This window comes from Sminthopsis crassicaudata, chromosome 4 (genome assembly GCF_048593235.1).
Source record: "Sminthopsis crassicaudata isolate SCR6 chromosome 4, ASM4859323v1, whole genome shotgun sequence".
NCBI classification, from domain to species: Eukaryota; Metazoa; Chordata; class Mammalia; order Dasyuromorphia; family Dasyuridae; genus Sminthopsis; species Sminthopsis crassicaudata.
The window spans coordinates 342613793-342641654 of NC_133620.1; the positions used below are offsets into that span (position 1 = coordinate 342613793).

At 34.7% G+C, this 27862-nt stretch overlaps 2 protein-coding genes across 4 annotated transcripts in view; one reads left to right on the top strand and one right to left on the bottom strand.

Annotated features, from left to right (window-relative positions):
* NSF (N-ethylmaleimide sensitive factor, vesicle fusing ATPase) overlaps window positions 1-16373 on the top strand; it is a 192112-nt gene extending 175739 nt beyond the window's left edge. For both annotated transcript variants that reach the window (XM_074260997.1, XM_074260998.1), the window contains 4 exons: window positions 1383-1517; window positions 2818-2931; window positions 14205-14260; window positions 14705-16373. In XM_074260997.1, coding sequence (XP_074117098.1) covers window positions 1383-1517; window positions 2818-2931; window positions 14205-14260; window positions 14705-14726 — 327 coding nt within the window. In that variant the 3' untranslated portion in view covers window positions 14727-16373. The remainder of the gene's footprint in view (window positions 1-1382; window positions 1518-2817; window positions 2932-14204; window positions 14261-14704) is intronic.
* A 523-nt stretch (window positions 16374-16896) lies between these two features.
* WNT3 (Wnt family member 3) overlaps window positions 16897-27862 on the bottom strand; it is a 99804-nt gene continuing 88838 nt past the window's right edge. Inside the window, exon 5 of one of the 2 annotated variants that reach the window (XM_074260999.1) lies at window positions 16897-16951. The gene's annotated coding sequence lies outside the window, so the exon portion shown is untranslated. Of the gene's footprint in view, window positions 16952-22256; window positions 22390-27862 lie in introns of those variants that run through there. The other variant, XM_074261000.1, reaches the window with a different exon arrangement.

Here is a 27862-nt window from a genome sequence, read left to right on the forward strand (position 1 = left end):
TTTTATACTTTATCAAATACTAGGTTATTTAGTTTCATTATTTCTAATAGTCTCTTGTCAACTCTGTTCATTTATCTCCCTCTATTTTAAATTAATACCAAATGGTTTTGATGATTGCTACTTTGCAGTTTGGAAGTGCTATTTACCCTTTGTCCCTACCTCTTTTTGTCATTTCTTTTGATATTCTTGATCTTTTGTTTCTCTAATGAATTTTGTTATCAAATTCAGTATCCCTTTAAGTATAAAAGTATCACTTCAGTAATTTAATTAGTATAAGTTCATTCTGATAGTATTGTCATTTTTCTTATATTGGCATGACCTAGCCATGAACATGTGATACTTCCTCTAGTTAATTAAGTAAGTTTTTCTTTATTTCTTTAAGGAGAAATTTGTAATTGAATCAGATGTCTTTTGTATATTTCAGTAGATTAGTCTCTAAATATGGATCTAATAAGAAACTGAGATCTTTCATCAGAGGACTAATGTTTTGAAATGTTCATTGTTAGGTTCTTACTAAGTGCTAATGAGATAATGAGATATTAGGTCCTTACTAAGTACTAAATCGGTACTTAACAATTCTCTAGTTCTGGTCTTTACTAGGAGTTTAACCCCTTTGAACTCCTGGGGAGGAGCTTGCATGCTTAGGAGGAGCAAGTTCATTGGTTGAAGTAATTTTTCCCAGAAGCCCTTGCGTTATCCCACGCCCATTCTCTGGGAGGAGAAAAGAAGGTGGCACTAGAGAGACTGAGAATCTCTTGTCTGGGCAGACTTGAGGTGGCTCTCCAGAGGAAGAAGAAGTCTCTACTCTGGACCAGAGTTGGCGGCAACTGACTGGAGACAAGGGCTCTCTATAGGAACAAGAATCTGTCCGAGAGATTTGAGTTAATGACAGCAGATCTCCTCCCAGAGAGTGCTCGGCAGTCTCTGGAGACAACAGCACATTACAGTTCATCATCATGTGAACCACATATTGAAATTTTTGTTCATTGCAATTTTTTGGCTAGCTACTAAGTTATTAAAAGGTTTCAGACTGTGTGGGTGGAGGGAATGCTCCAAATTAATGAAATCATTAAGCTATTAAAAGTATACTATGACATTTAGAATACTCAGCATATCAACATCACCACTTCCCTCATTTCTTGATTTTATTTTATTGTTTTGACTGGAGAGAAAAAGTTCTTTACAAGTTACCCTCATTTCATTCTAAATTTTATCATCTTTTCTCAATCTTTTGTGCAGGAAATTCTGAATATTTTATTTTTCTTTCTGTATTCATTTTTATATCTGGGATTAAATGAGTAGATTTTGTGCATGATTTCCTCCCTTTTGATGTTCCTAAAACTAATTATCTGAATTTTAAAATATTTTCTCCTTATGATCAGGGGCGCAAGCTTCTCATCATTGGTACCACCAGCCGCAAAGATGTCCTGCAGGAAATGGAAATGCTTAATGCTTTCAGTACCACCATTCACGTGCCTAACATTGCTACAGGTGAACAGTTGATGGAAGCTTTGGAGGTAATAATAAATTAATGAATTGATCTGCGCATACTATCTCTAAATTGTGCTTGTGACCAAAAACAATATTGTGAATAAATTGGAATTGGCAATAGGATTCTTGGCAAAAAAAAAAAAAAAGTATGCTAATAAGGATGCATCTCATCTGAAAGGGTGGAAAAATAGGTGTAGTTAGAAATAAATTCATTATCTACTTCTAGATTATGGTTAATATAGGCAGAATAAAGAACTGAAAGACTTCTTTAACCCCCATAGAAACTCTAGGAACAACATGGTCAAATGCTAATAAATTGCATGGAGAAAGAAGGATAAATTGTGAGAGGTAGTAAAATAATTGAGTAAATTACTTAAAACATTTATATTGTTTTTTAACATATTTATCTGTGTCTAATCATATTAATCTAATACAAAGTATCTTTGCAGAAACAAATGCAAAATTTCAGAGACTTTGACAAAAGAATGACTCTCAATCCCTTTGTAGGGTTGTTTGTTATTTACATTTTACATTAAAAAATATTTAAATTTCTGTGAAGCTTCCTTAATTCTTGAACCAACCCTAATTTTTAATTTATTTTAGCAAGAATGCTTTTTTTACACATGTGATTATACTAATTATAGTGACCAGGTTGAATGTCAGCTCCTTGAGAGAAGGAATTGTTTCAATTTTGTCTTTGTGTCCCCATCATGTAGCACAGTGGCTGACAAATAGCTTGTTGACTTGTTGATTAGTTAAAAGCATCTCCATGTGATCATTTTAACTCATGAATTCTGCTAAATACTTGAATAGAATAATCATTATGATTTACTGCAGTCTCATTATTACATTTTGAAAGTCCTTTTGGGAGTGACAAAACCCAATAAAATGCTAATTTTGTTGGTGTATTTTAGCTTGTGTGTCTTTATGGTTTCTTTGTAGAATAACTATTGTTCCTGTATTTGTGTGTGTGTGCGTGCAAGGTGTAAATGAAACCCCAGTTTATTCTATTATAATGCATCCATGTTTCTTGAAGTAAAAATTGGATTTTTCACTGGTAATTGTTACATATTTATTCTAATTTTTTCCTCTGGAAATAATGCCAGTGGTAAAATGATATGAACTTTTGTTTAAAAGAAAGGTTTATTCGTGATAATTTATGTAGAAAGTGAAATCAAAATTTAGTATACCATGAGAAAAGCATAGCAATTTAAATATCAATAAAATATTTTAATGAATCTCTTAAGTATAAATGTGAAAATTAATTATGCTTTTAATGTGGATTTTACAAACCATGTAAGTATCTCTTGTTTTCATTTTTTCTAGCTTTTGGGTAACTTCAAAGATAAAGAACGGGCCACTATTGCACAGCAAGTCAAGGGAAAGGATGTCTGGATAGGAATCAAGAAATTACTAATGCTGATTGAGATGTCACTACAAGTAAGAGTCGTCACTGATAGACCATTAAAGGATTTGTTATTTTATTTTACAAAGATTTCATTTTAGCAAGCTAACAATATTATTATATTACTCTTCAAGTCGTGTGTAATAACAGTTGTTTTCTCTGAGATTATGAAATATAATTTGATGAGTATTCTTTCCTTCTTCATGATCAAACAAATAGGAAATATTAAAGCTGAAAGGAAAGGGATTTTAGACATCACCTAGCCCAATCTTTTCATTGTACAAATGCCCAAGGCATTTTAGTTACTTTAGCTTTAGGGATGGAAGTACTTTAGAGAACATATTCTCCAGCTCTGCAGTTTCCCAAATAGGGAACTGGAGACCCACAGAAGAGAAGTGAGTGGCCCTAAGTCAGAAGCTATGGAATTGTGGAACTGAATTGAGAAGCCAAGGCTTAGGGCCTGTGCTCCACTGCATGTCGCACAATTTACCTTACTGATCTGGATTATACTTTAGTACAAAATAATGTCTCATTTGTATGGTTATCTTTAATTTCTTAAATGATTCACATTTTCTGAGCATCTGTATATTAGGTACTCACTAATGTACGTATACAGTCCTCATGTTATTAGTCCTAAAATAAGTCATAAAATTTCTTTACAACCTTTCTTTCTCCACTAACTTCTGTTAGTGTTCTTTTCCATCCTTCTGGAATTCTTCTTCTATCTTCTGTTCTTTAGCTATGTCCTATTCAATCACTCTTCTAACAAACTTACTTTTGTTCAAAAACTAGTTCTTGATAAGATATTCTTCACAAGATTTGGGAATATTCTAATGTGAGTATTCCCTTCAGAAGTAAAAATTGTAATCCATCTCTGCCCTTTTTAAATAATTTTCCAAAGGAAGCTTCACCTACCATGCTGAAAGCTTTCTTCCAGGACTTCTTACATTACAAAGGTCCCAGTGTATGGGATGGTCCAGTATGAAGGAATGTCATCTCAGTTATTTCCTATACTCTATATATGACCCACCAGTCATACATCTATTTAACTTTTTCTATATGGCTTCTTGTACACAGTTCTGTAATAGTAGTATACTAGCTTTTTCATGTCCACTATGTTTCTCACAATTGTCCTTCAGTGACTTCCAATTTAAATTCTTCAAAAGTTATATTTATTTCATGATTCCCAACCATAGAACACTACCAGAGATATTGATATTAAAAACATTGGTCTTAGACTTGTGAAAAAATGATGGTAAGTTAAGACCTCTAGAAGCCTAAATTACTCTACTTTTTTAGAAAAAAAAAAAAGTCTGAGAATACAGTAGAAAAAACAATGATAAAATTAGAAAGATATAGCTACAGATTCCATCAGTAGTGTGAGGTCCAGGACCTCACAAAAGGATCCCAGAAACCAAAGTACGGATCCAGACAAGCTCTTGGTTATTTAGTGCCCAGAGCTCAGTACCCAGAGAGCCTGCCAAAAGAACAACCGGAGATGGGGCCAGACCAGCACACTAGGCAACACAACATGCGCTTCCATAGAAAATTAGTGCACAGGCAGCCCCACTCAAGACACTGCAGACAACAGAACCAGACAATATAGCATCCAAGTGACTTGGGGCCTAGGAGACTCATACTCAAATCACAGAAGAAAGAAAGGACCACAAAGCATTTGGGAGTCTCCCAGTAGGCCTGCAAACAACATTATCAACAGCAACTAGATACAGACCTGCCAGGTTCACAATAGAGAGCCAAATCTTGGTTTGGAACTACATAAAAAGAAGAGACAAAAAAGGGACTGAGGACAAAACTTAAGATAAGTCTCTAGGAAATTGAGCCAAAACTCACTAAGTCCTACAGAAAGCAGGGACAAGTCTTATCCACCTCATACAGGACCAATTAAGGCTTGCTCAGGCAAAAGTAAAGAAGAGAGCAAAATCTCATCTAAACCCCTATTCAGAAATTGAGGCTGAAGATATGAATAAATAGAACAGAATACTGAATACAATGAAGAAATATCTTGGACTGAGAGAAACCCAAGAGGTAAACCCAGAAGAAGAAAAAAAGTAGTAACTCCACGTGTCTAAATACAGCCTGGGGGGGGGGGGGGGGGAATAAATAAATAAATATATATATATATAAGGCTCCAAGAAATAAAAGAGTACCTGAAGAACTGAAATAAGAGATACAAAATTCAGTATAGGTGAAAATAACAGATTAAGGAAAAAAACTAGCAAGGAAAATTAATATTTAAAATGCACAATGATTAAGTCTTTAACTAAAATTGAACTCCTCAAAACTTAGAATAGTCCAAAATGTAAGCAATGACTCTTTAAGACAATAAAAAATACTGAAGTAAATAAAAATTAAAATATTGAAAAGAAAAGCAAAAGAAACTATATAACTCTTAGAATTCTTGAATTATCTGAACATCAAGAACAAAAACAAAACAATCCATATACTATCTTTAGAGAAATTTTAAATAAAAATGTAGCCCTAATTAAAAACTAGAACAAGAGGACAAAATGGAAAAAAAGAAGAAGAAGAAGAAGCCTCCTGAAAAAAGTACTAAAATAATGGTCTGTATTGGACACAATATGAATTGTATACATCTTATCATAGGGGAAAAAAATTAGTTGCCCATTCAAAACTTTGCTATCTTTAAGGGCAAAAGGCCTAGAGATAGCTTTCTTCTATTGTTTTATGGTTTTAAGAGAAGGAAACAGGAGAGAGAAATAAGGGAATATTCCTGAGAAGGAAAGGAAACAAGGCTATAGAAACAAGGCTATATCCAAAATCCAAGGATTCAAGATCAAGGGGAAATATATATATACCAGAAAGAGTTGAGTTAAAGTACTGAGGAGACATAGTCAAGAACATACAAGACTTTCAGAATAAAGGAGAGAAAAGCCTGTAATATAATGTTGCAAGAGGCAAAGAAAAAGGCTTACAACCAAGAATAACCTACCCAGAAAAATTTAAATTACCATGAATCTTTAATGAAAGAGAGGACTTCTAATGGATAGAGCCAAGATGGTAGAGTAAAGGCAGGGACTCACCTGAACTCTCCCCCCAACTCCTCCAACAAACTTTAAATAATGATTCTAAACAAATTCCAAAGCAGCAGAACCCACAAAAATACAGAGTGAAACAATTTTCCAGCCCAGGAAAAAATTGAAAGGTCATCAGGAAAAATCTGTCACACCAGAGTAAGTGTGGAGAGTTCAGCTCAGGCTGGGCCAGCACAGCCTAGGCCCCAGCACACCAGGAACAGGCCTTAGAAGCCACTAAATCAGCAGCAGCAATGGTGGCTTAGCTCTCAGCCTACAGATGGTTAAGGAGGTCAAATAATTGATTAGAAGGAGATTATATTATTGCAGCCACAATGAAGAAGTAGAAGAGCCCAAAAAGGATTTTGAAAATAAGTAAGATAGATAGAAGAAAAATTGGGAATTGCAAGAAAATCATGAAAAACAGCAGCTTGGTAAAGGAGATACAAAAAAAAAAAAAAAAAATGCTGAAGAAAATAGCACTTAAATAAAACAGATTAAGCCAAAGGGTAAAGGAAGTACAAAAAGCCATTGAGGAAAAGAATGGCTTAAAAAGCAGAATTAGCCAAATGGAAAGAGAGGCACAAAAACTCACTGAAGAAAAAACTCCTTAAAAAGTCAGGCTAGTAGGAGCGAAAGGCGTTAAGAGGTGAGGGCTGATAGAAGGAAGGAAAAATTGAGGGTAAGGGGGTAGTCAAAAGCAAAACACTTTAAAGCAAGGACAGGGTGAAAGAAAAGAGAAAATAGAATAATTATTGGAGGGAGGAATGAAGCAATTTTCTCTGATAAAGGCTTTATTTCTCAAACATATAGAACTGAGTATGATTTCTAAAAATAAAAGCCATTCCCCCAATAGATAAATGATGAAAAGATTTAAGCAGTTTTCAGATCAAGTAATCATAACTATCTATAACCATGTGAAAATTTTTTTCTAACTCACTATTGATTGGAAAAATGCAAATTAAATAATTCTCAAGTACTATTATATATTTATTAGATAGGATAAGAGGACAGAAAAGGAAAATGACAAATGTTTGGAAGGATATGGAAAAATTGAGACATTAATCCCCTCTTGGTTCAATTTGTGAACTGATTAAACCATTCTGTAGAGTATTTTGTGACTATACCCAAAGGGTGATAAAACTATGCATACCCTTTAACCTAGCGATTCCACTTCTAGGTCTGTATCCCAAAACAAATTTTAAAAAATAAAAAGGACAAAAACCTATATGTACAAGAAATATTTATAGCTCTTTTCTGGGGGCAAAGACTTAGCAATTGAAAGGATGCCTATCATTTGGGGAATGGCTGAAAAAATTGTGGTATGTGATTACATTGGAATACTATTGTGCTGTAAGAAATGATGAGCAAAATGCTCTCAGAAAAATTTTGGAAGACTTCTATGACTGAGGCAAAGTGAAATGTACTATGTACAAAGTAACAATATTGTAAGATGTGAATGATATAACTATGCTTAGCAAGACAGCTCTGAAAGAATCATAATAATAATCTTATCAAGAGAGCTGATAGTGCCTGAATGTAAATTGAAGCAAACTTTTTTTAACTTTAGAAAACACAGCTCAATTAATTGTGCAATTTAAAAAGTTAGCACTAAAAGAGCAACAAATCCAAAAATTCAAACAAAATACAAAAAACAGAAACAAATCAATTTCTAAAAATTCCAAGCAAAGATTAATAAATCTGAAGGCAAAATAAAAAAATACTATCGATTTAAAAATTTGAAAAAGAAATTGAATAATTAAATGATAAAACTTCTTTTGTCTCGTTAAAAAAGATAACTTACTTGCTGTAGTGTAGTAATATACAGCTTATTCTTGTGAGACACTTGTAAAACACAAGATGTACTGCCACATCATATTTCTAAGGTTCTAGGCCTTTAGATATATACAGTAATCCACTGCTAATGTTCAGAATAAAAACAAGTAGTCATTTACAAAATGAAATAAAGTGAGTTTGTCATATATATATATATATATATATATATATATATATATATAGCTAAAAATGAGGGTTCACACCTGAAAATGAAATTAAATTATAAGCCAACAAAATTAATAACTTAAATAAAATAGATGAATATTTACAAAAAAATATGAAATGCCCAGATTGACCTAGAAACAAGATTATTTAAGTAACCCAATATCAGAAAAAGAAAGTGAACAAGCCATAAATGAAGTCCTAAAGTTTGGGGGGGATTTTGGGGGAGGGGGTTGAGGGGAAGAAACAGGTTGAGTTTATTCAAATGGATTTGCAAATGAATTCTATCAAACATTGAAAGGACTAATTCCATTAGTACTTAAACTCTTTACAGAAATAGGAAAAGATCTTTTCAAATTCTTTCTGCAGTATAAACGAAGTTTTTATACCTAAATCAGGTAGAAACATAGGAGAGAAAGAAAACTAGAAAGCCAGTATCACTAATGAACATTGATGCAAACATAATAGAAAAGAATAGCATATTAACATATTAGCAAAGAAGATACAATACATATTAAAAATGATTATATACTATGACTACATTATACTTATACTGGGTATTAGGTTTTAGTTTAATAAAAAATCATAAATATAATGATATTAATAGCAAAAAATAATAAAAATTGTAGAGGGCCGAAACTCTGGATAATACATATAATGATATACAGAAGTATAAGGATACTAACAACAAGGTATTAACTCAGTGGAATTGATTAGTTCACATATATCAAGTATGATATAGTGATATAATCACTTTAGTTTGATATAATGATATAATCACTCTAGTTGTCATAAACTCAGTATGCAGTAATGATGTAGTTATAATAGGGTATTTAAGGGATAATAGAACTAGGAACAGAGTCAGAATCAGTAAGAGTGAACAGACTATGAAGGAGACAATAAATGCTTTAGACTCTATTCCTGACCATCTTCATGGTGACTATCCTGCTGAGACCAAGGGCTGTTCAGAGAAGCTCTAGAAAGCTAGCCCGGACATTACAGAAAATCATTTGGTTAATTAAATAAAAACTGTAATAGCTTTTGACTTAATCCAACACTCTTTTCTGTTAATACACAGAGAGGCATAAATTATCTTTTCCTTATTATGAAAAGTAGTATCTAAAACTAAACAACATTATATATATGGAGAAAGGCTAAAAGCCTTTCTGACTTTTCAATCAGCAGTAAAGCAAGGTTGTCCATCTTCACCACTACTATTTATCATAGTTAGAGAAATACTAGCTGTAGCAATAAGACAAGAAAAATAAATCAAGGGAATAAACATCCAAAAATAAAATTACCAGGTTTTAGAGGTGATTTGATAATCTACTTAGAAAACCTAAAAGTCATCCCCCTCCCAAAAAAGAAAATGAAATAACTTCAGCAAAATTGTGAAATATGAATAAATGTACATAAATCATCATTTCTATACATTACCAAATTAAAACCCAAAGGAAGAGATAAAAAGAGAAATTACATTCAAAATCACTGTGGAATATATAAAATATTTGTGAATCTACTTACCAAGGCACAATTATATGAATACAACTATAAAATATCCTTTACAGATATTAGCAGTCCTAAATAAAGAAATATTAATTATTTGTGGGTAGACCAGAATGATAGTACTACTGAAATTAATTTACTTATTCAGTGCTATGCCAGTTAAAACTACCAGATTATTTTATGAGCTAGAAAAAAATAATGAAATTTTTTCTGGAGGAACAAAAAAGACAATCTCAAAGGAAATCATAAGGGAAAAAATGGGAAAGAAATCTCAGGAAGTAGAAAAAACTCTCAAACTATACTAAAAAGCAGTAACCAGAGTGATTTGATACTGATTAAACAGTAGAAAGATTGCACACTAATACAATAGTTATAAAGCTGGTGGCTGTCTAATTATAAAAGTATTATGTATTGTTGAAAAAAATATATATGTATATATATACTTTAATGTTCCTATTCACAAAATGCCATGTTTTTCATTTTTAAAAATTTTCCAACAATTTGCTCAGTTTTACATTTTCCTTTTTGGTTATCTTTTTGTTAGAATTGTCTAGCTCTGAAAGAGGATCATTAAAATGGCCTTTAGTTATCATGTTATTAATTGTCTTTTCACAATTATTTATATATTTTTATTTTTACAATCAGCTAATTTATACTTTATGAATTTGGATGCTATATAATTTGGCTTTGTTTTATATTGATAATAGCTTCTTTGTGTATGATTCCTTTAAGGATAGTTTTCCTAGTTGTTATTCTTGATATTTTAAAGTTTTGTTTTTGTGTCACCTAGTAGCATCAGTGTAACTCCTACTTTTGGGGGGCTTCAACTAATAGATAACAAATTTTCTTCTAGCCTCTTATTTTCATTCTGTATATATTTTTATTTTTAATTGTTTCTTGTTTGCACCAGATTACTAGATTTTGCTTTCTGTTACTGTTTCCATTTAATATGTTAATTTATTACATTTATGTTTAAGGTTTTGATTATTAGATTTGAGATTTTCTTCCATTTGTTTCTTTCATATTTTTATTTTCTTCCTCTTTTAAGTTATTATTTTGATCATGTAATCAGTTTGGCTTATACTGTTTTAATGCTCTTCTTTTCTATCAGGCTTTTCTCCTCATAACTATCTTTTTAAAAAAAATATCTCTGTGTTCCATTATTTGATAAAACCCTTCAGCCATCCTTTAACCATATCTTCTGAAGGAAACCTTTAAGTTTCTATTTGTGCTCATTTTATAGCAGCAGTTTGGCACACTGCCATTTATTCCTTATATATATACAACTCTTCTATAGTTGTTATGATGGTATAATGAAGGCAACAGGGCTATGGGAAGCAGGAGATCTAAGATTCAAGCCTCACTTTGCCATTGCCTGGTTGGCAATGGAAAGTTGGACAAATCATAGAATACTGTAATATTTAGAAGTTGGATATTATTTTAGAAATAATCTCATTCGTTGCCTTTATTTTACAGATGAGAAAACTGAGACCCAGAGAAACTGACTTGTTCAAAAGTTACATAGGGCTCCTGGCTTTCCAGTATAGTACTAGTTCCATGAAATAGTTCAGTGGTTCCATGAAACTATCATGAAACCTTTTCTAAATTCAGTCCAATGCTTTTTCTACCATACTAAAGTGAAAAATACTCTGAAATGTTTTTTACCCATTAAGAAAGGTAGAATTCAATGAAAACCGTACCATCACAGAATTGGAGCCCTTTCTTCTCCATCTCTACTATCTTAAGCCTTGTCCTGGCACAGAGTTTACAGGGAAAGACATTTCCTAGTAATTTTGGTCTTTGCCAGTATTTTCTCTCATTCTAGAAGATATTAAATGTGAACTTCAGCCAAATTTCCAATCCAATTAGTTACCTGTCCTTTCATATTTTTCTTGCTGACTCTTCAGAATGGCATCCCAAATTGCCTTCTTTGTTCAATATATTTCACAACAAAAGCTGATTTTAAATTGAGAATACATGAAATGGATTCATGAAAAATGATTGAAGAAAAACATGAACTCATATGTCCCCTACTAATTAGTAAATGTAATAATCAGTAAGTGCTTTAAATATAACGTCTTAGAAACCTAAATTTTGGAGAATGAATTAACCTACCAACTGAATAAATTGATTTATTTGCAGTCTGAGCAGTAAATTAAAATTATAGACTAATCACATTACTCAAGATTCTTTTCAGTAAAACTATAGATACAGGTGTATTGGCTCTTGGAAGAAGATAAATCTGTCAGAGTGCTCAGCTGCATTCTTCATTTTTTAGTCTCTGCACTTTAAAAAAAAAATCATTGCATAGAGAAAAAATATGTATCTCTTTTCTCTCCAACCCCCACCTTCTTCCTTTGATGCCTCCAAATCAGGGATCAAGTTAATGCCTCTTATGCATGTGGAGTAAAAGGAAGAGTGTTGCACTTGGGCCTAATCTTCAGCGACTGACATTTCATAGACCTCAAAGTTTGAACTCCTTCATGTCAAATGGATTTCGTGCAGCTGAATGAATTCTCTTTAGATCTGCTTAAGAGAGGCTGAGCCTAAGTGAAGAGGCATGTAGTTTAGCAGAATATAAGTCATGTTACCTCTCTGTTCACTATACACAATTCTGTTAAAACTTGCACAGTACCGAGGATCTGCTCTGACTAGATGTCACCTGAGGGAATAAAGTCATTTATCTAGATTACTTTTTTCCTCTCTTTCTCTTGACTTTTAATTCCATAGCTACAGGCAAGTCAGTAAGTCATTGCTCACACATATTAAATATATTTAATGGGCAAAGACCTGCAAGTACTGACTACAACAGAGTTGCAGCCAATTTTATTTTTTAAAAACTTGACAATTGATTCTCATGTAATTTTATTTCCAAAAAATAAAAATGTTTCTTTTGTTAAAAGATTCACACTTTTGCTAAGCCATTTGTAGTATGACCCCTGAACTATGATGCATGTGAAACTTTTTTTTTTTTGTTTCCTGAGATAGAAAAAATCAGTAATCTTAAAAAAAAATCCAAGTGCATATGTACTCACAGCTGCACAGAGTATCTGAAAGCTATTCCTGGAGGGAAGGGAGTTCCCTCTTGGGAATCAGACTGTTGTCCTGGAACATTTTTTTAAAATTAGGTATGTTTCTTACAATCCAAGTTCCTCTTTGGGCACTTGAAATGATTTTTGATGTGATCAAAATTAATTTTTTTTGCTTTGTAAAGTTTATTTTTTAATTATAAATTTTTTGACGGTATATATGTATGAATAATTTTTATAACATTATCCCTTGTATTCATTTTTCCAAATTATCCCCTCCCTCCCTTTACTCCCTCCCCTAGATGACAGGCAATCCCATACATTTTACCTGTGTTACAATATAACCTAGATACAATATATGTGTGTAAATCCCATTTTCTTGTTGCACATTAAGTATTAGATTCCGAAGGTGTAAGTAACCTGGGTAGATAGACAGTAGTGCTAACAATTTACATTCATTTCCCAGTGTTCCTTCTCTGGGTGTAGTTGTTTCTGTCCATCACTGATCAACTGGAAGTGAGTTGGATTTTCTTTATTTGAAGATATCCACTTCCATCAAAATACATCTTCATACAACATTGAAGTGTATAGCGATCTTCTGGTTCTACAAAATTAATTAATTTCACATTTCTGCTGGACCAGTATGAGTGGAAAATGGTGTAGGAATTTATTTTCACTTCGTATGGCTTAAAAATGAAAGCCAATCATATGATTATTAGCAGAACTAATCAGAAGTCCTGCTTCTCCAAGAATTCTAGCAGCCTTTTTTGTTTTCATCTTCACAACACCTTCATTAGTTATTTCCCTTTTTTATGAGGGAACTCTGAGATCCAGAGAGAGGAAAGCATTGTTTCATAAGTCTTCTGATTAATAATTGTATGATCAAGTTCAGGACTAAAACTACGTTATTATCATTTAAACTTGTTTTGTTTCAGATTTACTCTTGCTTTTATTTTTGGCCTGACCCTGCATGTTGGTTGAGGGGACTTTCTCACCTTGAGTTCTCCTAGTCTGCTCTTAATCATTAGGTAAAGGAACAGAGAAGAGAGAAGGGAATAAGTGAGTGCCTTCTGTGTGCCAGGCACTGTAGGCTGAGCACTTTGCAAATATTATCTCCTCTGATCCTCACAGCAACCCTGTGAAGTGGATTATTATCACCATTATTACTGATGAAGAAACTGAGGCAAACTAAGAAACTGAGGTTAAATGGCTTTTTAGTATCTGAGAATAGATTTGAATTCAGATTTTCCTGACTCCAGACCCAAAGTCTATCCTATCCATTATGCTACTCTGAATCTACTGTGAAATTTATTTAATTTGAATTCTTTATAAATGGCCACCTGTCCAAGTTACTTGTATTTAAAAAAAAAGGAATGTTTTTCCTACACTGATAATAGCTAAGAAATTTTTGATGTGCTTTGTATGAAAGGGCAACTAAACCAATCAAAATAATGGCAGCCTAAGATAGCCTTAATTATGGGAAGCTTTCTTTGAAAAACCAGCTCTGTTTCAAAACAACTTGTGTATTCTGTTATAAATCATATTAAGGGAGAAAATGCTGATAAGGTACTTCTGTTGGTCAGTCAGAAGGTTACTGAAGTACGGGTATAAGTGTTTATTTAGGAGGAAGTGAGTATATAGTTAACTGAAGTACAGTATACTGTTATACTGTATAACTGTATACTATTAACCTGGATTTTTTATATTTTTTATTATATTTAGATGGATCCTGAATACCGTGTGAGAAAATTCCTGGCACTCTTAAGAGAAGAAGGGGCGTAAGTAGATAACATTTAAACCTGTCAATCCAGCTTACATTTTGATAGCTGCCTATTTAATCCTGATGCTTCCATATTTCTAAAAATTGCTAGAGTCCACATATTTGAATTCTCAACCACACTTGTATGACCTTGCATTTTTTTTCTTTTCCAAATTATTCACGGCCATTGTAGGTGTGATCAAAACACAAACATAGATGTTGCACTGATTAATTATTTTCCCTATCCTCCATCTCCAAACTTGTTAGCAGTAAAAACTAGTCTCAAATCAGTTTACCATTCACTGATAGTAAATATGATCATCCTGCACAGCCAGTGCACCAATAGGAAGAAAAAATTCTCAAAGGGACTTTTTTTAACTAGTTCATTTTTGGAAAGGCTCAAGTGACAAAGGAGAGACAACTCCATCAACCTGGTAATTGTTTCTTTGGTGTTTCTTTACAGTAGCCCCCTTGACTATAACTGAAGAGGACTGTCTACCATGTGAAGTGACCAAGGGAAGTGACCAAGGTGAAGATGACAGCCATGCATCTTATTCAAGGGCACTGGATAAACGGAAATGCAACCCCACCTTCCATAAGCCCTCAGTCTGCATGTGTAGTGCAATATATTCTTATTCTTTATGCTCGTTTTAGATACTCTGGTGTTTTTGTGGCAAGTGATATTTGCTTGGTTGGGTGTTGTGCTTCTATTTCTGTGCAGAACAAGAGAAGACATTCTCACTCAGTGCTTAGGTGTGGAAGGAATGCACTCTTACTTGTTAACATTACATATCTCAACTATCTTGCCCCATATGCCACCAATACATTTGATGAGCATTTTAAGTAAGCATCTGGCTGGTTTAACTGAGACCAGAATCATCACTGGAAAGTGGGACAGGAATGGTACTGTAGAGAGGATGTGATTCTCTATGTATTATTGATGTATATAAATGTCAGAGACAAAAATTAGATTATGGATTTCCAGAATACCCAATTATTACCCTTGCCATGTGTTTACATGTGAATCTAAATTTCTCCATTGCTCTTTCTTTGGTCATTTTAAATGAAGTTTGTGATCTACAGTCAGAAAATGTTTCCTGGTAGGAGAACAAAATATGACTGCAGAAGCATCAGTGCTGAAGATGGCAGAATTTCTCCTTAATATTATTTATTTGATTCGGAGGAATTCAGCTTATTGTTACTCTACATGGTTGTCAAAAACCAATGAGAGTTATTTATGGGAAACAGAGAGATCGTTAAAAAATAATTCAGGAATTTCTTTGTGCTAATTAGTGGACAGCTTTAAATGAACCAGTTTCTTCCTGCACTATGAAGTTTATTAATATGTCAATTTTTCTTTCCTCAGTGAGAAAACTTAAATGTTACAGTCCAGCCTTTTTTCCTTTAGAATCAGCTACCAAAGTGCTTTATTTATACTATGCAGTATCTAAAGAATATACTATTAGTTGAAATATCCAAAAATATTCCTTTTCCCCTAATCTTTTGATTTCATCCTAGCAAATATGTCAGATTTCAGTTATCATCTACCTGTTCCTTCCAAAGAGGGCAAGGCAATCAGCATTCATTTCTTTTTGGTGACTTCTGATAACTGAGTTAGAATGTGTTTAATTAGATCAACTCATTTGGTAATGAGGCTTATAGAGCATGCCATTTTCTCCCCCATCCCCACTTTCAAAAGGGAGACAACCCAAAATCAAATGACAGAGCTTGATGTTAGCCTGGTTAGCTCACAACCCCAGTGTGATGTGGGTCTCTGTCATTTGTCCTCCTGAGGGGAGAACAAATCATTCTCCAGGCCTTGATGGATATCCTTTTAGCATAGTCTTAGGCATGTCATCAGCTTTCTTTTGGGATTCATGCTGTATTCATTTTCAGTTATGTGCATTATAATAATTTGTGATTTCCAGTGGTCAATATCCATGTGACTCCTTTCTGTGTAAGATCTTGCAACTTCTTCTTCCCAGGAAATCAGCACATAATATATTAACTTAATGTCTCTGGTTAAATGAGGTAAATGTTTTTATTGTGCTTTTGTCCAAGGATATATTGAGAAATATGTTATATTTAATGCCAATGACTGGATACAATAAATAGCACATATACTTGGGAAAGTTTGTCAGTCTGGTGACTTTGCTTACGCAGTTGGTAGTCTATTGGCTGTGCTGTGAAGAGAATTAAAATACTGACCAAAAGTACTCATTTCATTCTCAAAGAGTAGAAAATAGACCATTTTTAAAGTGTGATTATCTTTCTCTCTTTTTTTCCTACCAATCACAAGTTACATATTTAAAAAAAAAAAAAAAAAAAAAAGGTACATTACAAGTAAAATTGCAAGTGCTTTATTTTATTTTTCCCATTGGGAAACTGAGGTACAGAAACCATGCAATAAGTCAGTAATGAAATTAGAAAGAAAAACTCTTCTTAATTAGAACCAGACCCTTCTATAAAGCACACAAATCAAGCAGTTCCAACCTCTTACTTGAAAACCCTATTGGGAAGGAGTGGATTCCCTCCAGAGTTCTTATATGTTCATGGAGACTCCCCAGAGAGCTTTAGATGCCTCTCAGAACTCTTTAGGCTGTCCTAGAAGAAGTCTAGATCAGGACTGAAGATTTCTGGAATTATCTGGGTCCTAATTTGGTGACTTGGGGTCTTAGAGTTACTCTGAAGGAGTTTAGGCAGAGAGATTCTGTACCAAAAGAAAAATGCAAAACAAATAAAGCAAAAAAAAAAAAAAAAATCTCAGAGGGACACTAAAATTTACCATGAAAATCCACTCTTTTGGGAATCTGACTAGATTTCTTCAAATATGTGCTTGATGAAGAGTCCTAAAAATGGCTTAAAAGCAAGAACCTGGCAATTATATATCTGAAGTTAGCCAACACACAACTCATTTTTAGAATAAGAGGGGACTGGTAGCATTCATCTTCCTCTCTTGAACAATCAACAAGTAACTTCTATTAGATTTATAGAACTTCAAAAAAGGAGAAAGTTTATTATCTTATTCACACCATTTCCCAAACACTTTAGTCCTCACCCTTAACTCTTGGGCTGGACAGTGATTTATGCTTTATACTTTATTATATATACTTTGTTAACCTGTTAGTTACTATAGAAAGATATATACCAGTGGTGTGCTAGTAAATGTTTAACAGCCATCTCTCAGAAGGCAGGGGCTATGTGTAATATCCACTTTGCTGTTTAACCTATTTTATTAGTATTTTCTTCATCCTTTTCTTAAGCCTAGACAATCGTTAAAACAGTAAATCAAGCTGATTTTTGTAGTATATGTGGATTTCCAGGTGTAAATACTCTCACACCAAAAATTTAACCGTAAGCTTTCATGAGCCTTTTGGAGTTGTATCTAGCATACCTTGAATGTAGCATAATTATCTTCAAAATGATGGAAATCTGCTTTGCTTCAGGGAATCCTTTCATTTCGCTTTTAAAAAAATACAAGTATTTTGAAACTCTTCTTTGGTTTCAATCACAAGTAACTAAACCCAGCTTTTCAGTGTCTGAACACAACTGCTGGTAAACACATTTTGTCTAAAGCCTGTAAGGACAACCCCAGTCTTAAGTACAAAGGTTCTTTCCTTTTCTTTCTCTGCTAGCTCAGTTGCAAATCTCTTCAAAGTAATGGAGCAATGAAAAGTTTGTACCAATAATAAGAAGGTCATTCATGAGTTTTAAATTCAGATGCTAAAATTAAAACCAGCTTCTGTTCTCTCAGACACTGCCAGCACCATGTTCTTGAAATAAGCATCCTGAGACTGTATGTGTTGTAGTCAGGAACTGTATTCAAGTTCAAAAGATATCACCTCTGATAAACAAGAATCCCTCCTACATGAACATAACATAAAATTTGAAAAAAAGGTAAGAGGCCAGTGATTTCCCTCATATAATCCCAATTCTTTACTACTTCAGGAGCATAAGATGAATAGGAGCATCATGCCTCCCTACCTCCTCGAAAAATGCTCCTCATGGTTTATTTTTATTTTTTGCAGGGAGCATGCTAGTTGGATGGAGAATGGGATGAGAGACGAGAGAATCAATAAAAGCAGGCATAATTTCCTCCAGTTAATTTCCTTTCCAGCACAAAAAAAAAAAAAAAAAAAAAAAAAAAATGTACATTTCCTTGCTTTCTCAAGTCTTTGTGGCCGTTTTGTCACCCATGAAACCATACTTCAGTTACTCTGCTTGCAAAATGAAGAAAATTATTCCTTAGTTCTTTCAATCTGTCTTGCTAGGACATGGCGAGTCTCCTCGGGGCACGCTGCAGTTTGTCAGTAGCCTTTCATCAATCCATGAGAGAGACATTCACACAGACTGGTTATCTATTCCCTATGTTAAGACCTTAAAGAATTGGGTGGGTGGGGGAGGTTGGGGAACAAGGTGGGATTACAACTATCTCTTGCCCATTCCACTTTTACAAAATTCCAATTATTGAGAAACTTTCTATCGAAGTAAAATCTTGACTACCTTTAAACCTCCACACACTGCTGATAGTTTTGCCCCCCGGAGTTACGTAGAACATAATCTCCCAGATGACAGCCTTTCAAATAAGACAACTATCATGTTCCTTTTCACACCCTCCCCCCTCCCCCATCCTATGTCCCTCACTGTTCCAAGTTAAACATTCCTATTTCTTTCACTTTATCCTCCTATGGCTCAGTTTCCCCCAAGTTGTGTTCTGAGAGATGTGCTACCTTAGAAGGATACAGTGATCCTGAGGTTGTCTAATTTGAATTGATCAAAATTGATCTATTTCACCAATTACACTAAGGAGTCAGTTACAAAAGAATGGGAAAACATTCTCTCCAAACTTTATTAGGGGTACACTGGTGAACATGGATCCATCTTCTATCCTGATTAGTGTAAATTCTAAAGGTTGTTTGATAAATGCAGAATAAATGCAGAATAAATAAATAGTGTAATGTAAATATGAAAGCATTTTTCAGCTTTAGAATTACTATATGTTTTAAAGGTAAAATTTTCCAGTTGGATCTAAAGACTGGAAGAACTATCTATCCCCTATTCTGAATTATAGAATCTCATACTTAGATTAACTTTGGATTTCAAGCCAAGAAACAGAAACCTACTCACCTACTGAGAATTCCTATTCTTACTGCCCAGGCCAATGTAAAAATTATAATGAACCTATATTCCTTGAAATTAAGAGACTTGGAATGCCATTCCCCGATCACCAACCATTTTCCTTCTATGACTTATTCCTTATGGTGGGGCCTAGAGGAAACCACTGTTAGTGACATTTTACAGAACATTCTCCAATACCAGCATTCTTTATTTTACAGAATATAAACAATTTTATCAGAGGTGCTTGTAAAGCAAATTCTATATTTCCGTGGGCTTCCCTTACAAAATTCCCAGTAGGTGATTATAAACTGAAAATATTTTGTGAACAAGGGACTCAAATTGGTGAGCATCCAATGGCACTTTTAGAATTTTTGGTACATTCTTGACCCAATGATCTCCTTTTTACCCCATCAAAACTCCTGTCTTATGTATTTCCAAGTAAAATAGTTTCAGGTAAGACAGGAGATCCTGAAAATTTCCAGAATATAGCTCTTCTCCAATTTTATGGAAGGAAATATATCTGATTTTTTTTTAAATTAGGCTGCAAAATTTCAGCTTTGCAGAAGATACTACTAGTCTAATAAATAATGCTGTCCAAAATGACAAAATCCTTAAATAAAAGGTAATCATCTCTATAATTTAAGTAATACCCAATGTTATCAATTTTACAACTCGTAAATTATGTATATTGATTTTTTTTAAGCAGGAGCTTGCCTCTGGTAACTTTACATTGCTAGTAATTCAAACTTTTACTATTGTGAAATTCTGTTTAGAATATTCTTCCAAAGGAGTAGGGAAAAGAACCTTGAGCTGGGGCCAGGGACTGGAAAGCTAAGGTCGCTATGTATGGAATTTTGGATTCTTGGCCTTGTGAGAGTTCATCTGTAAAGTACACAGACTGTAACCACGTGTCAGTTTTAAGTTTGTTTACCTTCTCTTTAATGACTTAACAGAAAAAAAACTGCATGATGAAATATATTTTCTCCAAATATATATATAATATATTTATATAATATATAATCTTAGTTAACTCAAAGGTATATACATTGTATAATAAATAATATTTATAAAAAGAGAATTCTTTTGAATATAAAATCAAAAAGATCAACAACCTCTACAACTTTTTACAAAACTTTGGATACAGCAGGTTTGTAGGAAATTTCCATGATACTAATACCTGACTACAGCAAGAATAATTACAATGTAATCAATGTACTATTATTAAATAATTAAGTCAGCTACTGGAATACTCCCCAAAAACATGACTTTTTTATCACTTTTCATATAGAATACATAAATATGAAAAGGCTTCTTTTAAAATATGTACCACTTATGGCAAGCATTACCAAGTCGTCTTGGTTTAACACTTGGCAGTCTAACGTGAGGTGGAGGGAGCATTCAGGCTCCTTCTAGGGGAGGTGGAGGAAGGGGGAAGAGGTGGAAGTGTATTCAGCTTAAAGTATGCATTCTGTGAGGCTCCTAGGTAATGGTGTAGAGTAGACCATCTTCGAAAACAAGGAGAGTGCTATTCATTCTGTCTCCTGATCCTGGCTCTAAGAATGTGGTAGCTCAAATAGAAAATAACTCTTCTTTCTTCCCTGAATCCTCTTCCCATACACTTTTATAAAAGTTCCCCCCATCCCACCCCACCCCCATAAAAAAAATCAATAATTTGCCTGTAGTTCAATAACCTAAAGGAGATGTAAAATTGTTTGAAGGCTGGGTAATTGATCTTACTAAGTGCATTCCAATAATCTGTGGACCAAGAAGATCAAGTCTGCCTGTTGTGAATGGATTGTGTAAAAATCAAGGGCAGTATGATAAGTAAATGTTCTAAGTACTACCTCTGAGTAAAAGTAAAGGGAAGAAAAGCGTTATTTATGAGCTTTTCATTTGACTGAATTTTTATATGTCAAAGAAAGGTATAGACAGTTGTGGGGGAGAGGGAATTATCCTTATTTAAAAGGAAACAATACTCATTCCTACAACAAAGTGGGGGGGTAGGAAGAGAGAGAGAGAGAGAGAGAGAGAGAGAGAGAGAGAGAGAGAGAGAGAGAGAGAGAGAGAGAGAGAGAGAGAGAGAGAGAGAGAGAGAGAGAGAAGAGAGAGAGAGAGAGAGAGAGAGAGAGAGAGAGAGAGAGAGAGAGAGAGAGAGAGAGAGAGAGAGAGAGAGAGAGATGGATGGATAGCCTTATAAAGACTTCTGTAAGACTCCATTAAAGCTGGTGAACAAGCCTTGCCCACTTTGCTAGTTCACAAAAAAACCACTTGACTGCATTTCCAGGTGAAACCTCTTTACAGAGAGACTTTGGGTTTTGCATCTATTGTTCATAAATGCTTCTTAAGCAGAACAGCCCTCTGGAAAAAAATGGGACAATAATGAACTGATGCTATTTGGGCAGCTTAGCAGGTGCTTAAAAGTTCAAAAGCCTCTTCCAGCACAGCCTTGGCCTAGCCTATCACTTTATCCTCACTAAAACTATGGCTTTTCACCAGCACATAAAGGGATGTCACATTTGGATGGGAGCAGTTAGAGAAGAGGATACCACAGGGGGCTGTCCTGCCTCATAATTCCCACCTCAAAGACATTTAGGAATCCCCTTATAAGTAACAGTTTGAAACCAGTGATTGCTGTTATCAGGCAGAGAGCTCAGATTAGCCCAGCCTGTCCTGCTGGAGCTGACTTTCTTTTTTTAATTTTAATTTTCTCTTAACATGTGCAAAGATTAACTCTGAGGTCTGTGCCTGTCAGACCCTAGAGAACCAAAGAGAGAGCCCCTTCTTTAAAAACAAAAACAAAAAAACGAACATCCAGAGTAGGGTGAAAATCTTGAGGAAAAGGAAGGAGGAATAAGTCCCATTCATTGGGTGAGTTAGGTCCAGGTAATTTACCACATGTGCATCTGACATTAGTCTGTTTTGTTCAGTGCTCTTCGATGCTGTGAGCATGGGTCCTGGCTGTAGATCCTGGCTTTCCCATGGGACTGTGGTCAATCCTCCCAGCCACATGCTTCACCTGCTCCCAGTGCCCTTTAGGGAAAAAAAAATGAGAAAGATTGAAAAGGGAAGATCTCATGTTCTTGGGAGACCAACCATTTGGGTGTGAAAATAATGCAGACTTGTTTATTCTATCTGCTCCACTAACATTCCCAACTTAATAGCAGCTCTAACTTCATTAGGGATTTTTATGCAACAAATACTTGGAAAATTTGGTAGCCTTGGGGACAACAAAGTAAAAGGGTTTTTATTTTGCAAGATTTAACAAATATGGAGTCTAACAAATAAAAAATCATAAGGCCATCTATGCTGGCTACCCTAGTAGTCTATCGTACGTGGATGTTGGGTTGGTTGGAATATTAGGACAAAGGATTCCAGTGTATTTTATAGTGACTACAGGACACTCGTCATCCTTGCCAATAGCTCCTCATCCACCCCTTCAATCGAACTCTTCTCTACCCAAAGCCTGGTGTTGTGTCCGTGAAATTCTTAGTCATTGGTACAAAGATGAAAATGAGGATAAAAAACAAATAGCTACTTGTCCTGAACAAGTAGAAGCTTTATTAAAAAAAAAAAAAAAAAAGCTTTATTAAAAAGCAATGATTTGATTCACTTTATTGTCTCTGCACTTTTAGCAGGGAAGGAAGATTTGTGAGCTAATAAAATGCTTTATAATTCTTTGCAAGGATGATTTGGAACTGGTTTGTATACCTAGGCACTTGTTTAAAATTCATTAATTCATTTGACCAACATTAAAGGTTATTTGTGTTAAAAACCACTTCTGTCTTAATCATGAGCTCAGTGGTTTACCGGGTCCTGTCTCAGTCTTCTCAGATCTTTTGATTTTCAAATCAAATCAAAACTAACCTAGTCCCCTCCTTTCATTTAGCCTATGCTTATGAGGCCGCCTGAGGAGTTAGTTATCTGGCCCATCTTCCCCAAACAGGTATTTCTCATTCTACTTGGAAAGGAAGAGATCAATCAATGTTTCCATGATGAATTATCTTAGATGGGAACCCAAGGCCAACCTAACTGGTTTGATGCTATGTCTCCAAAATATACCTTAAAGCAAACCTTAAAATGTGATATGGGAAAAGGTCATTAAAAGTATAGGACTTGAGTTTTCTACCACTGAGAAATCCTAACCTGAAGGAAATGATTCTGCTTAATTGATTCTATGAGAGCATTGTGAGGGTATCTTTCATTCATAACATGTTTTGCATAAACTATATGATGTGAACCTCACCCTTTAAGAATCAAGAAACTGATATCCAGATTTATTAATCCACTTTCCCAAGGTCTCCTGCATAGTTATAAATAGTTACTGCTACATGGGTTACAACCTAGAGACTAGAAACAAGATCTCATTTAACTGTTCCAGGATCATCTATAAGTAACTGGGCTTAGCCCTTTAACAAAAGGCTTAGACCTCAGTCTACTTGAAGGCTAGTAAAGATTGTAACTCACACAAACCATTTTATATTTTTAAATTAATCCACTGGAAAGTATAGCTATTAATTGTTCTCTCCCAGAAAAATCCTGGGCTTTGAGTTTCTATATCTTATTCTATTTTATAATCTCCTGAAGTCAGTTTTGCTGAGGCCTATTCTTTACAAGTTGTTTGAAATTCTTCCCTCTCCATTGTTCTCAGTGGATAAAGTACTAATGCTGGAGTTAGAGACTCATCTTTGTGAGCTCAGACATTTACTAGATCATACAGCTGGGTAAGTCACTTTTTTGCCTCAGTTTCCTCATCTGTCAAATCTGGAGAAGGAAATGGTAAGCCACTGCAGTATCTGCCAAGAAACCCCCAAATGGGGTCACAAAGAGTCGGACACAAGCAAACAACCATAACACCTCTCAGAACCCTAGACGGGAGTAATTGTGGTAAAAGCAGCTGGAGGACCAGTTTCTAGACCTGTCTTTGCGAGTTTCATCTTGTGAGCCTCCCTCTGGCTTAGCTTTCTCTGTCTCATTAGATTGCCTATCTTCATGACTCTGAAAGATTAAAGAAACACTGGTCACCCATCCAGGAGCCAACAAGGAGAAATTCTATTCTTGATTTGACTCTAATCAGAAAGAAATTGGCTGCTGAGATGGAAATGATGCAAATCTTAGGGGAAAGTGATCACTCTAAGAGGGAATGATAGAGGAAGGATAAACTGCAGACATCCTGACAGATTCTCTATCAGGCATTTGAGAAGAATAGATTTTAAAAGATTCAAAGATTGGACCCAATGCATTCAAATGTATTACTACAACAGAATTATTCTAGCCCAGAAGAGCAGGAAACTCCTAAAAATGACATCTGGGAGACAAAAAAAAAAAGCCATTTTGATATGAAGGAAGAAGTTGTTGTCTAAAGAAAACTAATGTGCAGGAAACTCGCCAACGAACCAAGAATATGGAAAAACATGATATGGGACAGACTTTCTCAAAGTGTGGACCAGGAAGGGACTGTAGTAAGTTCCTCAGACCTTTTCAAAGAGTCCACAAGTTCAAAACTATTTTTATAATACTGATATTTTAATCTCTAATATAGTGAATAAACAAAAAGCTCTTTGGCAATCTTCAATAATTTTTAAGAGTTTAAAGAGATCCTGAAACCAAAGATCTGAAAACTACTAACGTAGAAGATGGAAGCAATAATATAGAGTTCTTGGTGATGTTCAATTCTCCATGTCTCCATTTGAGGTTTTCTTGGCAAATATACTGGACTGGTTTACCATTTCCTTCTCCAGCTCATTTGACAGATGAGGAAACTGAGGCAAATAGAATTAAGTGATTTGCCCATAATCACCATGTCTTCTTGACCCACTCCCACTGCACCACCTAGCTGTTCTTGGTCCCACACTATTTAACATTTTTAACAATTTCTTGGATAAAGAAACAGATGGCATGCTGATCAGCTTTTTAAATAAAATGAAGCTGAGAGAGAGGCAATATGCTGGATAACAAAAGCAGGATTCAAAAAGGCAGGTTAGATAACTGCACTGAATCGAGCTGAAATGTAATAATAGGAATAAATGTAAAAGTCTTACATATTGGTTCAAAAAATCAACCTCACAAGTACCAGATGGGAATGGCATTGGCCAGATAACCCCAAACCCAAAGAAGATCTGGAAGTTGTTGGTAGTGGACTGCAAGCTCAAGATGAGGCAACTTTATGGGATGTCCAAAAAAAGTGATGCAGTCTTGAGCTTCCAGGATCGAGGAGGACTTCACTCTACTCTACTCTGGCATGCCCAGAACACATTATCAGAACTGTGTCCCATACATCATACCTTAGGAAGGACAATAACAAGCTTGTCCAAAGAGAACAAGCAGGTGCTGAAGGGCCTCAAGTTCATGCCATACGAGGATGAGTTGACAGGACTGGGCATGCTTAGCCTGGAGAAGAGAATACCTGGGGAAGGGGGAGGGGGTAGAGGGACATGATATCTGTCTTCAAGTATTTGAAAACCAATCACCTGGAAGAAGGATTAGACTGGTTCTATTTGGCCCCAAGGGGCAGATCTGGGAGCAACAGGTGGGCGTTGCAGAGACTGGAAATAAGGGGAAACTTCCTAACAATTAAGAACTATGCAGAAGTGAAATGGACTGCCTCAGGAGGTAGTATGTCTCCCTCCCCAACCCCCAACTCCAACTTTCAGGAGGTCTTCAAACAATCTGGACGACCTAACCGGGGTTCAAATGTTGGCTTATTATAGATGTGATCATAGACCAGTTACATCTTCTGTGAACCTCAATTTTTCCATCTGTAAAATTAGGGGTTTAGACTCAACCTCTACAATCCCTTTCAATTCTCAATCTGTATTTATGTACTTGTATATTCTTAGAAGAAAATGTTTTTTCTGGTGTCAGTTGGACCCAATGGCCAATACTCCTAATAGAAAGCCGAAGTTCTATAAAATGACCCTTCAGTCACTATTCCCAAAGTAGATACAGAGTAGATCTATGCTATAGATGGAATATTAATCTTAGGGGACCCATTGGCAAAGGTCAATGAAATTTTGGGTAGAGTTTTCTTTAATTACAATACCTTTTTGATTTTCAATAAGTGAAATCTTCTTGAAGACTGAAAAAAATATTTTTTGCCCTAGTAGATAAATGTCATTAGATTGGAAGCTCCTGGAGAACAAGGATTATTTTAGATTTTTTTTTTAATTCTTAGCATTAAGTATCGTGCCTGGCACAGTAGTAGATGCTTAATAAATGTTTACTGATTGATTGACTGATTAGTTGATGGGAGCCCTAATTAGACACGGGCTCAGAATCTTAAATTGGGGGGGGGGAGGAATCTCAAATCATCCTTTTTACTTTACAAATGAGGAAATGGAGTGCTGCAGAGGAAAAATGGTTTGCCAAAACCAAGAATGTATACTATAAGCTAAGGAAAAGGTACAACCTGAATCTGGATTCTAGTTTTCTACTCTAGAATGAAGGACTCTACATTCTGTGGGTCAGGATTCATTGCTGGGGAAGGAACAGAGGGAAAGTACAGAATGTGGTTTCCCCAAAAAATACTTTAACCCAACTAGGTATTGATGTGGTAACCTTTAAAATCCAGTTCTAGGCTAACTAAAAAAGCCAAATTTCTTTATCATATAATTACTCCTGCCAGAAGGGGAAAAAACCACTGGAGGTTGTCAAGATTGTTCAGCTGGTGTTGTCAGGGAATCTACACAGACCTTTATGTTAAGGACCTGTGATTTCATAATTGTGTCACAAGTCCCTCGACCAATGATGACTCAGTGACCTGGTGAGTCAGTCAATTAATCAGTATTTAAGAAATGCTACTCTATGTCACAAATATATACACATGCATATTGTATATGTATTATATATTATATGCATTGTATATGAATAATTACAGCTAATAGATATAAAGTACTACTTTACAAATATTATCCTATATTTGTAATGGAAGAACATCCACATCCAAAGACAGAACTATGAATGTGAATCAAAGTATAGTATTTTCACCTTTTGTTGTTGTTTATTTGCTTGTGGTTTTTTCCCCTTTTGATCTGATTTTTTTTGCATAGCATGATAAATATGGAAATATGTTTAGAAGAATTGAACATTTAACCTATATTGAATTGCTTACTATCCAGGGGAAAGGGAGAAAGAACGAGAGAAAATTAGAAAACAAGGTTTGGCAAAGATGATTGTTGAATATCTTTCTTTGCAGGTATTTGGAAATATAAGATTCCATTATCATAAAAATTAAAAAATTAAAAGCATATTATCTCATTTCATCCTCACAACAACCCTGAGAGGTGAATGCTATTATATGCTGATTTTATAGATTTGGAAACTGAGGCCCAGAGATAGATTTTTTAAAATCACCTACCTGTGATCACATAGCTAACCAATATCTGAGATAGAATTTGAATTCACATATTTCTGATGCCAAGCATGATGCTCTTTCCATTGTGTTACTCAACTGCCTTTGAGCCTCTCTAGCTCTAAGATCAATTTTCTATCCACTAAATTATGTTAC